This window comes from Salvelinus namaycush, chromosome 28 (genome assembly GCF_016432855.1).
Source record: "Salvelinus namaycush isolate Seneca chromosome 28, SaNama_1.0, whole genome shotgun sequence".
In the NCBI taxonomy this organism is placed as follows: Eukaryota; Metazoa; Chordata; class Actinopteri; order Salmoniformes; family Salmonidae; genus Salvelinus; species Salvelinus namaycush.
The window spans coordinates 5,348,754-5,363,817 of NC_052334.1; the positions used below are offsets into that span (position 1 = coordinate 5,348,754).

The 15,064-nt window shown below is 40.4% G+C and overlaps 1 protein-coding gene across 2 annotated transcripts in view; it reads left to right on the forward strand.

Annotated features, from left to right (window-relative positions):
- Nucleotides 1–15,064, forward strand: part of LOC120023099 (forkhead box protein N3-like) — a 160,486-nt gene that overhangs the window by 69,199 nt on the left and 76,223 nt on the right. For both annotated transcript variants that reach the window (XM_038967069.1, XM_038967070.1), the window contains exon 4: nucleotides 12,828–12,895. In XM_038967069.1, the coding sequence (XP_038822997.1) occupies nucleotides 12,828–12,895 (68 nt within the window). The remainder of the gene's footprint in view (nucleotides 1–12,827; nucleotides 12,896–15,064) is intronic.

A 15,064-nucleotide genomic window follows, 5' to 3' on the forward strand; every position in this document is an offset into this window, starting at 1 on the left:
TTAAATACAGGTTTCCCTCCCTAAGGTGTTCATAACTTAAATACAGGTTTCCCTTCCTAAGGTGTTCATAACTTAAATACAGGTTTCCCTCCCTAAGGTGTTCATAACTTAAATACAGGTTTCCCTCTTTAAGGTGTTCATAACTTAAATACAGGTTTCCCTCTTTAAGGTGTTCATAACTTAAATACAGGTTTCCCTCTTTAAGGTGTTCATAACTTAAATACAGGTTTCCCTCCCTAAGGTGTTCATAACTTAAATACAGGTTTCCCTCTTTAAGGTGTTCATAACTTAAATACAGGTTTCCCTCCCTAAGGTGTTCATAACTTAAATACAGGTTTCCCTCCCTAAGGTGTTCATAACTTAAATACAGGTTTCCCTTCCTAAGGTGTTCATAACTTAAATACAGGTTTCCCTTCCTAAGGTGTTCATAACTTAAATACAGGTTTCCCTCTTTAAGGTGTTCATAACTTAAATACAGGTTTCCCTTCCTAAGGTGTTCATAACTTAAATACAGGTTTCCCTCCCTAAGGTGTTCATAACTTCAATGCAGGTTTCCCTCTTTAAGGTGTTCATAACTTAAATACAGGTTTCCCTCCCTAAGGTGTTCATAACTTAAATACAGGTTTCCCTTCCTAAGGTGTTCATAACTTGAATACAGGTTTCCCTCCCTAAGGTGTTCATAACTTAAATACAGGTTTCCCTCTTTAAGGTGTTCATAACTTAAATATAGGTTTCTCTCCCTAAGGTGTTCATAACTTAAATACAGGTTTCCCTCTTTAAGGTGTTCATAACTTAAATACAGGTTTCCCTCCCTAAGGTGTTCATAACTTAAATACAGGTTTCCCTCCCTAAGGTGTTCATAACTTAAATACAGGTTTCCCTCCCTAAGGTGTTCATAACTTAAATACAGGTTTCCCTCTTTAAGGTGTTCATAACTTAAATACAGGTTTCCCTCTTTAAGGTGTTCATAACTTAAATACAGGTTTCCCTCTTTAAGGTGTTCATAACTTAAATACAGGTTTCCCTCTTTAAGGTGTTCATAACTTAAATACAGGTTTCCCTCCCTAAGGTGCCTGTAACTTGAATGCGCATCGAGAGGAACATTTATCTCGAATAGAACACACAACAAGCCGACTAGGTAACTTGTACCCTGATGAAGACAGCTTGCCTGTCGAAACGTTGGTAAATTAAATATTTTTGCATCTGAGCTCCTAGTGTGTGCGGCTCTCCTTTATTTTTAAGTTTTCTACTCCGCTAGCCAGCACCTCGCCTAAATAGGTGTGCGTTTCTTTTTCTTCTAGCTTGATCAACTCCACCTAACATCCACCTACTGTATCACTCCACCTAACATCCACCTACTGTATCACTCCACCTAACATCCACCTGCTCTATCACTCCACCTGCTCTATCACTCCACCTACTGTATCCCTCCACCTACTGTATCACTCCACCTGCTGTATCACTCCACCTACTGTATCACTCCACCTACTGTATCCCTCCACCTACTGTATCACTCCACCTACTATATCCCTCCACCTACTGTATCACTCCACCTACTGTATCACTCCACCTGCTGTATCCCTCCACCTATTGTATCACCCCACCTACTGTATCACTCCACCTACTGTATCACTCCACCTACTGTATGACTCCACCTGCTGTATCACCCCACCTACTGTATCACTCCACCTACTGTATCACTCCACCTACTGTATCACTCCACCTGCTCTATCACTCCACCTACTGTATCACTCTATCTACTGTATCACTCCACCTGCTGTATCACTCCACCTACTGTATCACTCCACCTGCTGTATCACTCCACCTGCTGTATCACTCCACCTGCTGTATCACTCCACCTGCTGTATCACTCCACCTACTGTATCACTCCACCTGCTGTATCACTCCACCTGCTGTATCACTCCACCTACTGTATCACCCCAACTACTGTATCACTCCACCTGCTGTATCACTCCACCGACTGTATCACTCCACCTACTGTATCACTCCACCTGCTGTATCACTCCACCTGCTTTATCACTCCACCTACTGTATCACTCCACCTGCTGTATCACTCCACCTGCTGTATCACTCCACCTGCTGTATCACTCCACCTGCTGTATCACTCCACCTGCTGTATCACTCCACCTGCTGTATCACTCCACCTACTGTATCAATCCACCTGCTGTATCACTCCACCTGCTCTATCACTCTACCTACTGTATCAATCCACCTGCTGTATTGTACACTTGCTGTATTGTACACCTACTGTATCAATCCACCTGCTGTATTGTACACTTGCTGTATTGTACACCTACTGTATCAATCCACCTGCTGTATCACTCCACCTGCTGTATCAATCCACCTGCTGTATCACTCCACCTGCTGTATTGTACACTAGGCTCAATAGAACATTTCCAATGAATCTAACTTATAGCAGTTATTTAAGTCTCAAAGACATTTACAGATGTTAAGTTGATAAGAGTTCGTAGGCTCAATGTTTAGTTGGCGCGCACGCACACACACACACACACACACACACACACACACACACACACACACACACACACACACACACACACACACACACACACACACACACAGACACAGACACACACACACACACACACACACACTGTATAATGTAGTCTTATACTACACTATGTTACTGTATAATGTAGTCATATAGTACACTATGTTACTGTATAATGTAGTCTTATACTACACTATGTTACTGTATAATGTAGTCTTATACCACACTATGTTACTGTATAATGTAGTCATATAATACACTATGTTACTGTATAATGTAGTCATATAGTACACTATGTTACTGTATAATGTAGTCATATAATACACTATGTTACTGTATAATGTAGTCTTATACTACACTATGTTACTGTATAATGTAGTCTTATACCACACTATGTTACTGTATAATGTAGTCATATAATACACTATGTTACTGTATAATGTAGTCTTATACTACACTATGTTACTGTATAATGTAGTCTTATACCACACTATGTTACTGTATAATGTAGTCATATAGTACACTATGTTACTGTATAATGTAGTCATATAGTACACAATGTACTGTATAATGTAGTCATATAGTACACTATGTTACTGTATAATGTAGTCATATAGTACACTATGTTACTGTATAATGTAGTCATATAGTACACTATGTTACTGTATAATGTAGTCATATAGTACACTATGTTACTGTATAATGTAGTCTTATACTACACTATGTTACTGTATAATGTAGTCATATAGTACACTATGTTACTGTATAATGTAGTCATATAGTACACTATGTTACTGTATAATGTAGTCATATAGTACACTATGTTACTGTATAATGTAGTCATATAGTACACTATGTTACTGTATAATGTAGTCTTATACTACACTATGTTACTGTATAATGTAGTCATATAGTACACTATGTTACTGTATAATGTAGTCATATAGTACACTATGTTACTGTATAATGTAGTCATATAATACACTATGTTACTGTATAATGTAGTCATATAATACACTATGTTATTGTATAATGTAGTCATATAATACACTATGTTACTGTATAATGTAGTCATATAGTACACTATGTTACTGTATAATGTAGTCTTATACCACACTATGTTACTGTATAATGTAGTCATATAATACACTATGTTACTGTATAATGTAGTCTTATACTACACTATGTTACTGTATAATGTAGTCTTATACCACACTATGTTACTGTATAATGTAGTCATATAGTACACTATGTTACTGTATAATGTAGTCATATAGTACACTATGTTACTGTATAATGTAGTCATATAGTACACTATGTTACTGTATAATGTAGTCATATAGTACACTATGTTACTGTATAATGTAGTCATATAGTACACTATGTTACTGTATAATGTAGTCATATAGTACACTATGTTACTGTATAATGTAGTCTTATAGTACACTATGTTACTGTATAATGTAGTCTTATACTACACTATGTTACTGTATAATGTAGTCATATAGTACACTATGTTACTGTATAATGTAGTCATATAGTACACTATGTTACTGTATAATGTAGTCATATAATACACTATGTTACTGTATAATGTAGTCATATAATACACTATGTTATTGTATAATGTAGTCATATAATACACTATGTTACTGTATAATGTAGTCATATAGTACACTATGTTACTGTATAATGTAGTCTTATACCACACTATGTTACTGTATAATGTAGTCATATAATACACTATGTTACTGTATAATGTAGTCTTATACTACACTATGTTACTGTATAATGTAGTCTTATACCACACTATGTTACTGTATAATGTAGTCATATAGTACACTATGTTACTGTATAATGTAGTCATATAGTACACTATGTTACTGTATAATGTAGTCATATAGTACACTATGTTACTGTATAATGTAGTCATATAGTACACTATGTTACTGTATAATGTAGTCATATAGTACACTATGTTACTGTATAATGTAGTCATATAGTACACTATGTTACTGTATAATGTAGTCTTATACTACACTATGTTACTGTATAATGTAGTCATATAGTACACTATGTTACTGTATAATGTAGTCATATAGTACACTATGTTACTGTATAATGTAGTCATATAATACACTATGTTACTGTATAATGTAGTCATATAATACACTATGTTATTGTATAATGTAGTCATATAATACACTATGTTACTGTATAATGTAGTCATATAGTACACTATGTTACTGTATAATGTAGTCTTATACCACACTATGTTACTGTATAATGTAGTCATATAATACACTATGTTATTGTATAATGTAGTCATATAGTACACTATGTTACTGTATAATGTAGTCTTATACCACACTATGTTACTGTATAATGTAGTCATATAATACACTATGTTACTGTATAATGTAGTCATATAGTACACTATGTTACTGTATAATGTAGTCATATAGTACACTATGTTACTGTATAATGTAGTCTTATAGTACACTATGTTACTGTATAATGTAGTCATATAATACACTATGTTATTGTATAATGTAGTCATATAGTACACTATGTTACTGTATAATGTAGTCTTATACCACACTATGTTACTGTATAATGTAGGCCTATACTATACTCTTACTGTATAATATAGACATTTACTACACTATGTTACTGTATAATGTAGGCTCCTACTACACTATGTTACTGTATAATGTAGGCTCCTACTACACTATGTTATTGTATAATGTAGGCTCCTACTACACTATGTTACTGTATAATGTAGGCTCCTACTACACTATGTTATTGTATAATGTAGGCTCCTACTACACTATGTTACTGTATAATGTAGGCTCCTACTACACTATGTTACTGTATAATGTAGGCTCCTACTACACTATGTTATTGTATAATGTGGTCATACGTTAATGTCTGTCCTCCAGAGAGAGAAGGAATCAAAGCCCTAAAGATGTCGTCTTCATGAGAAATTGCTGCTTTCTCTACATCTGCCTGCTTTCCCTGCATCTGCCTGCTTTCTCTACATCTGCCTGCTTTCTCTACATCTGCCTGCTTTCTCTACATCTGCCTGCTTTCCCTCCATCTGCCTGCTTTCTCTACATCTGCCTGCTTTCTCTACATCTGCCTGCTTTCCCTCCATCTGCCTGCTTTCTCTACATCTGCCTGCTTTCCCTCCATCTGCCTGCTTTCCCTCCATCTGCCTGCTTTCCCTCCATCTGCCTGCTTTCCTTGCATCTGCCTGCTTTCTCTACATCTGCCTGCTTTCTCTACATCTGCCTGCTTTCTCTACATCTGCCTGCTTTCTCTACATCTGCCTGCTTTCCCTCCATCTGCCTGCTTTCTCTACATCTGCCTGCTTTCTCTAGATCTGCCTGCTTTCCCTCCATCTGCCTGCTTTCTCTACATCTGCCTGCTTTCCCTACATCTGCCTGCTTTCCCTCCATCTGCCTGCTTTCTCTACATCTGCCTGCTTTCTCTACATCTGCCTGCTTTCTCTACATCTGCCTGCTTTCTCTACATCTGCCTGCTTTCTCTACATCTGCCTGCTTTCCCTCCATCTGCCTGCTTTCTCTACATCTGCCTGCTTTCTCTACATCTGCCTGCTTTCTCTACATCTGCCTGCTTTCTCTACATCTGCCTGCTTTCTCTACATCTGCCTGCTTTCCCTCCATCTGCCTGCTTTCTCTACATCTGCCTGCTTTCCCTCCATCTGCCTGCTTTCTCTACATCTGCCTGCTTTCTCTACATCTGCCTGCTTTCTCTACATCTGCCTGCTTTCTCTACATCTGCCTGCTTTCCCTCCATCTGCCTGCTTTCCCTCCATCTGCCTGCTTTCTCTACATCTGCCTGCTTTCTCTACATCTGCCTGCTTTCTTTACATCTGCCTGCTTTCCCTCCATCTGCCTGTTTTCCCTCCATCTGCCTGCTTTTACATGTATTTATTTCATATATAGAGCATTTCTTTCATGTTCTTTCATAGATTGAGCATAAGGAGTTGTACCAGTCAAAACGAGCTTGGAATATCTGTGTAAATGACTGAGTGAGCTCTCATCCCTTTAAATGGTAAACATGATATCACATTGAAGAGGAGAAAGTTGTCTGGCGTTCCCCCAGCTATTGATTTTCCTGTGGTACATAGTGGTGTTTAGAAGCTGGATGTCTCCAAACAAAGGCATGAATACCAACACAGGAAAAAAGAAGTTGACGATAGTAGTTACGGTTGCCAGGCGACTGATATGCTAATGAGGCTGTTAGTCATAAGGCTCCTGGTGAGAGAGACTGAAATATGCTTTAATCATCGCTCAACAAATATTTGTGTGTATGTGTGTATGTGTGTATGTGTGTATGTGTGTGTGTGTGTGTGTGTGTGTGTGTGTGTGTGTGTGTGTGTGTGTGTGTGTGTGTGTGTGTGTGTGTGTTAGTGACTGTGTGTGTGTGTGTGTGTGTGTGTGTGTGTGTGTGTGTGTGTGTGTGTGTGTGTGTGTGTGTGTGTGTGTGTGTGTGTGTGTGTGTGTTAGTGACTGTGTGTCTGTGTGTGCCTGTTTGGCTCAGTGAGTGTGTGCTTGCTTATATGTGTGTGTGTGTGTGTGTGTGTGTGTGTGTGTGTGTGTGTGTGTGTGTGTGTGTGTGTGTGTGTGTGTGTGTGTGTGTGTGTGTGTGTGTGTGTGTGTGTGTCTGTGTGTGCCTGTTTGGCTCAGTGAGTGTGTGCTTGCTTATATGTGTGTGTGTGTGTGTGTGTGTGTGTGTGTGTGTGTGTGTGTGTGTGTGTGTGTGTGTGTGTGTGTGTGTGTGTGTGTGTGTGTGTGTGTGTGTGTGTGTGTGTGTGTCAGTGTTCCTACAGTGCTATAATTGAAAGTATCCATACTCCGTAGGAGGAGCAGATATGGTGATGGCCCTCTCCCCTCCTCTACTAAATTATCCCAAATTGTCAGGTCAGACCAAGAGATGGAGGAGCAGGTCGCTCTGTGCTTGATTAAGGTGCCTGTTAAGCACGTCATTTCTCTCCTCTTTCGCTCTCTGTAGTTTAAATGAGATGCGTGTCTCTTTCTCAGACAAAATGAGACGTGTTTGTTTCAATGGCAACTCATCAAGTGCATGTCTAAGCTGGTGACGTACAAACACACTCAACCACACACACACATACCCACACCCACCCACACACACTCACATGCACACACACACACACACACACACACACACACACACACACACACACACACACACACACACACACACACACACACACACAGATATACTGTCTATGCAGACCGCCATGCTGAGACCTTGTGCTTTCCTGCTCTGCTGTTTGTTCTACAGCTTAGTTAGTTAATATGGAGTAAGCAGATTAACATGGAGGAGATGGACTAGCCGTGTCACTGCTATCTGCTGTGTTTCAGGATCTGAGTGTGTGTGCGTGCGTGTGTGCTTTTGTGTTTGAGAGTGTGGGAGTCTGGAGTGTGTGTGTGCCTGTGTGTGTGTTTGTGTGTGTTTGTGTGTTTCCCTATCCGTGTGAGAGGATGGAGGGATCAGATAGGGCTCAGTCAAAGATGAGACTACCATCTGATTTGATTTGGGATATCTCTGTCTGTTCTGAGAGACGAGAGAGAGAGAGAGAGAGAGGGAGAGGGAGAGGGAGACAGAGAGGGAGACAGAGAGAGAGAGAGAGAGAGAGAGAGAGAGAGAGAGAGAGAGAGAGAGAGCATAATAAAAATCCATATACACAAACAACAAGTGTGTGGTTAGAATGTCCTAATGTCCAGGGGTGAGACAGGGATGCAGCTTGTGCCCCACCTTCTTCCTCATTTCTATCAACAAATTGGCGAGGGCACTGCAGCACCCAGCCTCACCCTACTGGAATCTGAAGTCAAATGTCTACTGTTTGCTGATGATCTGGTGCTTCTGTCCCCAACCAAGGAAGGCTTACAGCAGCACCTAGATCTTCTGCAGAGATTCTGTCATGCTTGGGTACTGACAGTAAATCTCAGTAAGACAAAATTATTGGTGTTCCAAAAAAGGTCCAATTGCAAGGTGCAAGGATCACAAATACAAATTCCTTCTAGACACCATTGCCCCAGAGCACACAATAAAAACTATACTTACCTCGGGCCTAAACATCAGAGCCACAGGTAACTTTCACAAAGCTGTCAACGAAGGGTCTTCACAGATCACTGCACTTGTACATAGCTCATCTGTAAATAGCCCATACAATCTACCTCATCCCCATACTGTATTTATTTATCTTGCTCCTTTACATCCCAGTATCTCAACTTGCACAGTCATCTTCCACACATCTTACCATTCCAGTGTTTAATTGCTATATTGTCATTAATTTGCCACCATAGCCTATTTATTGCCTTACCTCTCTTATCCTACCTCATTTGCACATGCTGTATATAGATTTTTCTACTGTATTATTGATTGTATGTTTGTTTATTCCATGTGTAACTCTGTGTTGTTGTATGTGTCGAACTGCGTTGCTTTATTCTGGCCAGGTCGCAGTTGTAAATGAGAACTTGTTCTCAACTAGCCTACCTGTTTAAACAAAGGGGAACATGAAATTTGACATCCCAATTAGATCTGACTAAAAATACTTGAATCAGTTACATAACCCATTGCCCTTTATGGTTGTGAGTTCTGGTGTTCACTCACCAACCAAAAGGGGAACAAACACAATATTGAGAATCTGCATGCGGAATTATGCAAAAACATCCTCCATGTGCAACGTAAAACACCAAATAATGCATGTAGAGCAGAATTAGGACGATACCCGCCAATTATCAAAATCCAGAAAAGAGCATTTAAATTCTACTACCACCTATAAGGGAAGTGATTCTCAAACCTTCCAAATCAAATACCTTTGTACCCGGTGTCCATAAAATGAGGTGGAAACTGAGCTGTACTCCCTAACCTCCTGAGAAATGTATGTCCATATTTGAGACACATATTTCCCTCAGATTACACAGATCCACAAAGAATTTGAAAACAAATCCAATCTTGATAAACTCCCATACAGTTGAAGTCGGAAGTTTACATACACTTAGGTTGGAGTCATTAAAACTCGTTTTTCAACCACTCCACAAATTTCCTGTTAACAAACTATAGTTTTGGCAAGTCGGTTAGGGTATCTACTTTGTGCATGACACAAGTAATTTTTACAACAATTGTTTACAGACAAATTATTTCACTTATAATTCACTATATCACAATTCCAGTGGGTCAGAAGTTTACATACACTAAGTTGACTGTGCCTTTAAACAGCTTGGAAAATTCCAGAAAATGATGTCATGGCTTTAGAAGCTTCTGATAGGCTAATTGACATAATTTGAGTCAATTGGAGGTGTACCTGTGGATGTATTTCAAGGCCTACCTTCAAACTCAGTGCCTCTTTGTTTGACATCATGGAAAAATCAAAAGAAATCAACCAAGACCTCAGAAAACAAATTTTAGACCTCCACAAGTCTGGTTCATCCTTGGGAGCAATTTCCAAACGCCTGAAGATACCACGTTCATCTGTACAAACAATAGTACGCAAGTATAAACACCATGGGACCACGCAGCCGTCATACCGCTCAGGAAGGAGACGTGTTCTGTCTCCTAGAGATGAACGTACTTTGGTGCGAAAAGTGCAAATCATTCCCAGAACAACAGCAAAGGACGTTGTGAAGATGCTGGGGGAAACGGGTACAAAAGTATCTGTATCCACAGTAAAACGAGTCCTATTTCGACATAACCTGAAAGGTCGCTCAGCAAGGAAGAAGCCACTGCTCCAAAACCGCCATAAAAAAGCCAGACTACGGTTTGCAACTGCACATGGGGACAAAGCTCGTACTTTTTGGAGAAATGTCCTCTGGTCTGATGAAACAAAAATAGTGTGGTTGGCCATAATGACCATCGGTTACAAGTCCAACACTCTAACCACTAGGCTACCTGCCGCCCCAATAACCCCAAGCATACTTCCAAAGTTGTGGCAAAATGGCTTAAGGACAACAAAGTCAAGGTATTGGAGTGGCCATCACAAAGCCCTGACCTCAATTCTATAGAAAATGTGTGGGCAGAACTGAAAAAGTGTGTGCGAGCAAGGAGGCCTACAAACCTGACCCAGTTACACCCGCTCTGTCAAGAGGAATGGGCCAAAATTCACCCAACTTATTCTGGGAAGCATGTGAAAGGCTACCCGAAACATTTGACCCAAGTTAAACAATTTAAAGGCAATGCTACCAAATACTAATTGAGTGTATTTAAACTTCTGACCCACTGGGAATGTGATGAAAGAAATAAAAGCTGAAATAAATAATTCTCTCTACTATTATTCTGACATTTCACATTCTTAAAATAAAGTGGTGATCCTAACTGGCCTAAGACAGGGAATTTTTACTTGGATTAAATGTCAGGAATTGTGAAAAACTGAGTTTAAATGTATTTGGCTAAGGTGTATGTAAACTTCCGACTTCAACTCTGTCTGTTAGGTGAAATTCCACAGTGTGCCACCACAGCAGCAAGATGTGTGACCTGTTGCCACAAGAAAAGGGCAACCATTGAAGAACAAATACCATTGTAAATACAACCCATAATATTTATTTTCCCTTTTGTACTTTAACTATTTGCACATTGTTACAACACAGTACATAGCCAATAATATAACATTTGAAATGTCTATATTATTAAAACAATTATTTGAGAGTGTAATGTTTACTGTTAATTTCTGATGTCTATATATTTTTTTAACTTTTGTGAGTGTAATGTTTACTGTTCTGATTGTTTATTTCCCTTTGTTTGTGGTCCAGTTCACTTGCTTTGGCAATATAAACATATGTTTCCCTTGCCAATTAAGCCCTTTGAATTGAATTGAATTGATTTGAGAGGGGACAGAGCAACAGTCAAATGAGATGGAGAGATGGAGAGAGAGGTTACAAAGCGAGAGACAGAGAGAGAGAGATACTATAGGGAAAGTGTTTGAGGGAGTAGGACAGAGAGAGAGATACTATAGGCAAAGTCTTTGAGGGAGTAGGACAGAGAGAGAGATACTATAGGGAAAGTGTTTGAGGGAGTAGGACAGAGAGAGAGATACTATAGGGAAAGTGTTTGAGGGAGTAGGACAGAGAGAGAGATACTATAGGGAAAGTGTTTGAGGGAGTAGGACAGAGAGAGAGAGAGAGATACTATAGGGAAAGTGTTTGAGGGAGTAGGACAGAGAGAGAGAGAGAGAGAGAGAGATACTATAGGGAAAGTGTTTGAGGGAGTAGGACAGAGAGAGAAATACTATAGGGAAAGTGTTTGAGGGAGTAGGACAGAGAGAGAAATACTATAGGGAAAGTGTTTGAGGGAGTAGGACAGAGAGAGAGATACTATAGGGAAAGTGTTTGAGGGAGTAGGACAGAGAGAGAAATACTATAGGGAAAGTGTTTGAGGGAGTAGGACAGAGAGAGAGATACTATAGGGAAAGTGTTTGAGGGAGTAAGACAGAGAGAGAGATACTATAGGGAAAGTGTTTGAGGGAGTAGGACAGAGAGAGAGATACTATAGGGAAAGTGTTTGAGGGAGTAGGACAGAGAGAGAGAGAGAGATACTATAGGGAAAGTCTTTGAGGGAGTAGGACAGAGAGAGAGATACTATAGGGAAAGTGTTTGAGGGAGTAGGACAGAGAGAGAAATACTATAGGGAAAGTGTTTGAGGGAGTAGGACAGAGAGAGAGATACTATAGGGAAAGTGTTTGAGGGAGTAGGACAGAGAGAGAGATACTATAGGGAAAGTGTTTGAGGGAGTAGGACAGAGAGAGAGAGAGAGATACTATAGGGAAAGTGTTTGAGGGAGTAGGACAGAGAGAGAGAGTCCTTATCCCCTCCCGCTGTACAGATAAAGGTATTAGGAGACTCTGATAACTCTTATCACACACCCACACACTCTCTCAGAGCAAAGTGGTGTCTGTGCGTGTTCATGTGTGTGTGTGTGTGTGTGTGTGTGTGTGTGTGTGCAGGCGCATGTGTTTTTAGATGACTGCTCATGTGGTTAGAAGACCACAGTCCGCAGTGTAATTGACTTGTTGAAACTCCCTTGCTATGTTCAGTATCTGGAGAAATGCTTCTCCAGTGGAATATTGTACAGGGTTGCCATTTTGAGTTAGCTATCAGTAGTGATTAACTGGCGGTTGCTTCATTATGGAGTTATATGATGACAGCAGCAGCTATAACTAGTCATTATTGGTCACTCCTGGGGACACATAAAGTTGTTTGAAATGAAACTCATGCTTTCTGTGGTGATTTCTGTCTGTTTTCTGCAGCATGTCCAGTCCTCCTCTATGGCCAGGGAGTCCCTTCTTCAGAAAAAACGGAGGAGTCCTCCTACAAGGTACCGTCACACAGACTTTAATATTATACCGTATTTTCTCACTACCTCCCTCTTCCGTGTCCCTTCCTCACCCCTCACCCCCTTAGTGCACCGGGGTGAACAGAAACCTCCCTCCTTCACGTTTCTCATTCACTTCAAAGCTGCCGAAGTGGAGATGTTGGCTCATTTGCATATGCTCTTCAGATATCTTAAACCCTCCCTTCCTTCAGGTACCTGGATAGATGAAAATAGCCTTAACTCACACTGTATAGATGTAGAATTGGTTCTGCTCTAATAAAACAGAATGTCTCTTCGTCTACAGGCTCCTTTTTGTTTCTGATCCTCTCCCTCTCTTTCTTTCATTCAGACATTATTTTTGGGGGAGGGGTTATAGAGGGATTCTGGCAACATCCCAGCATCCTCTCTTTTCTCTTTCTTGTCTTTATTTTGTGCTCTACTGTAATCCTATGGAATGGATCCTCCTCTCTCCTCCCTCTCTTCCCATGGCTCTGGGTATTGAGAAGGGGTTTGGCGTATCAGTCGGCATTGTTTCTTTGTCACTTGACCAGTGGCCCAGTTTTCCAAGTTCCCGCTACTCTGCTACTGCACATGGTTATGCACAGAGAACAGACCTTAATATGTCTTTTGTGAAGCCACAGAAAAAGAAAGAGGGAAGGATAGGAGGGAGAGGGAGAGTGTAACGATGTGTGCTGAGAGTCGGGAAGCAAGTTCAGGGAGTGAGTGTTTTAATTCATAAACGCAACATAATATAAAACAAGAAACATGAACAACGAACAGACATGAAACTGAAACAGGCACAATAACGCCAAGGAACCAAAGGGAGTGACACATATAGGGAAGGTAATCAAGGAGGGGATGGAGTCCAGGTAAGTGTCATTATGCGCAGATGCGCGTAACGATGGTGACAGGTGTGCGCCATAACGAGCAGCCTGGTGACCTAGAGGCCGGAGAGGGAGCACACGTGACTGAGAGGGAATGACAGGAGGGAGAAGTGGAAAACACAAGGGAGAGAGGAGTTTTGAAAGAAGGAAAATAGGATTCATATACAGCAGCAGTCAAAAGTGTGGACACACCTACTCATTCAAGGGTTTTTCTTTATTTTTATTAATTGTAGAATATAAAATACATTTTGATTTGTTTAACACTTTTTGGGTTATTTCATAGTTTTGATGTCTTCACTATTATGTGGAATTAATTTGTATTTTTTTAAACTGTAATGAGTAGGTGCTTCCAAACTTTTGGCTGGTACTGTATCAGTTTCTAGGAGGAAATTGAAACGAAGGAGGGATAAAAATAAAGGGAAAAGTCTTCTATTGTAGTGTTCCACTGGGGGTGTGGCTAAGGTACTGCACTATAGAATACACATCTGAAATGGCACCCTGTTTTCTATCATGTTTGGCTCTGGCCAAAAGTGGGGTACGACATTACGAACAGGGTACCATTTTGGATGAAGACCATTGTTGTCAGTTAACTGGACTCAATCCCTCAGTCAGTTAACTGGATTCAATCCCCCAGTCAGTTAACTAGACTCAAACCCCCAGTCAGTTAACTGGACTCAAACCCCCAGTCAGTTAACTGGACTCAATCCCTCAGTCAGTTAACTGGATTCAATCCCCCAGTCAGTTAACTAGACTCAAACCCCCAGTCAGTTAACTGGACTCAGTCAGTTAACTGGATTCAATCCCCCAGTCAGTTAACTAGACTCAAACCCCCAGTCAGTTAACTGGACTCAATCCCTCAGTCAGTTAACTGGATTCAATCCCCCAGTCAGTTAACTAGACTCAAACCCCCAGTCAGTTAACTGGACTCAATCCCTCAGTCAGTTAACTGGATTCAATCCCCCAGTCAGTTAACTAGACTCAAACCCCCAGTCAGTTAACTGGACTCAAACCCCCAGTCAGTTAACTGGACTCAATCCCTTAGTCAGTTAACTGGATTCAATCCCCCAGTCAGTTAACTAGACTCAAACCCCCAGTCAGTTAACTGGACTCAATCCCTCAGTCAGTTAACTGGATTCAACCCCCCAGTCAGTTAACTAGACTCAAACCCCCAGTCAGTTAACTGGACTCAAACCCCCAGTCAGTTAACTGGACTCAATCCCTCAGTCAGTTAACTGGACTCAATCCCCCAGTCAGTTAACTGGACTCAAACCCCCAGTCAGTTAACTGG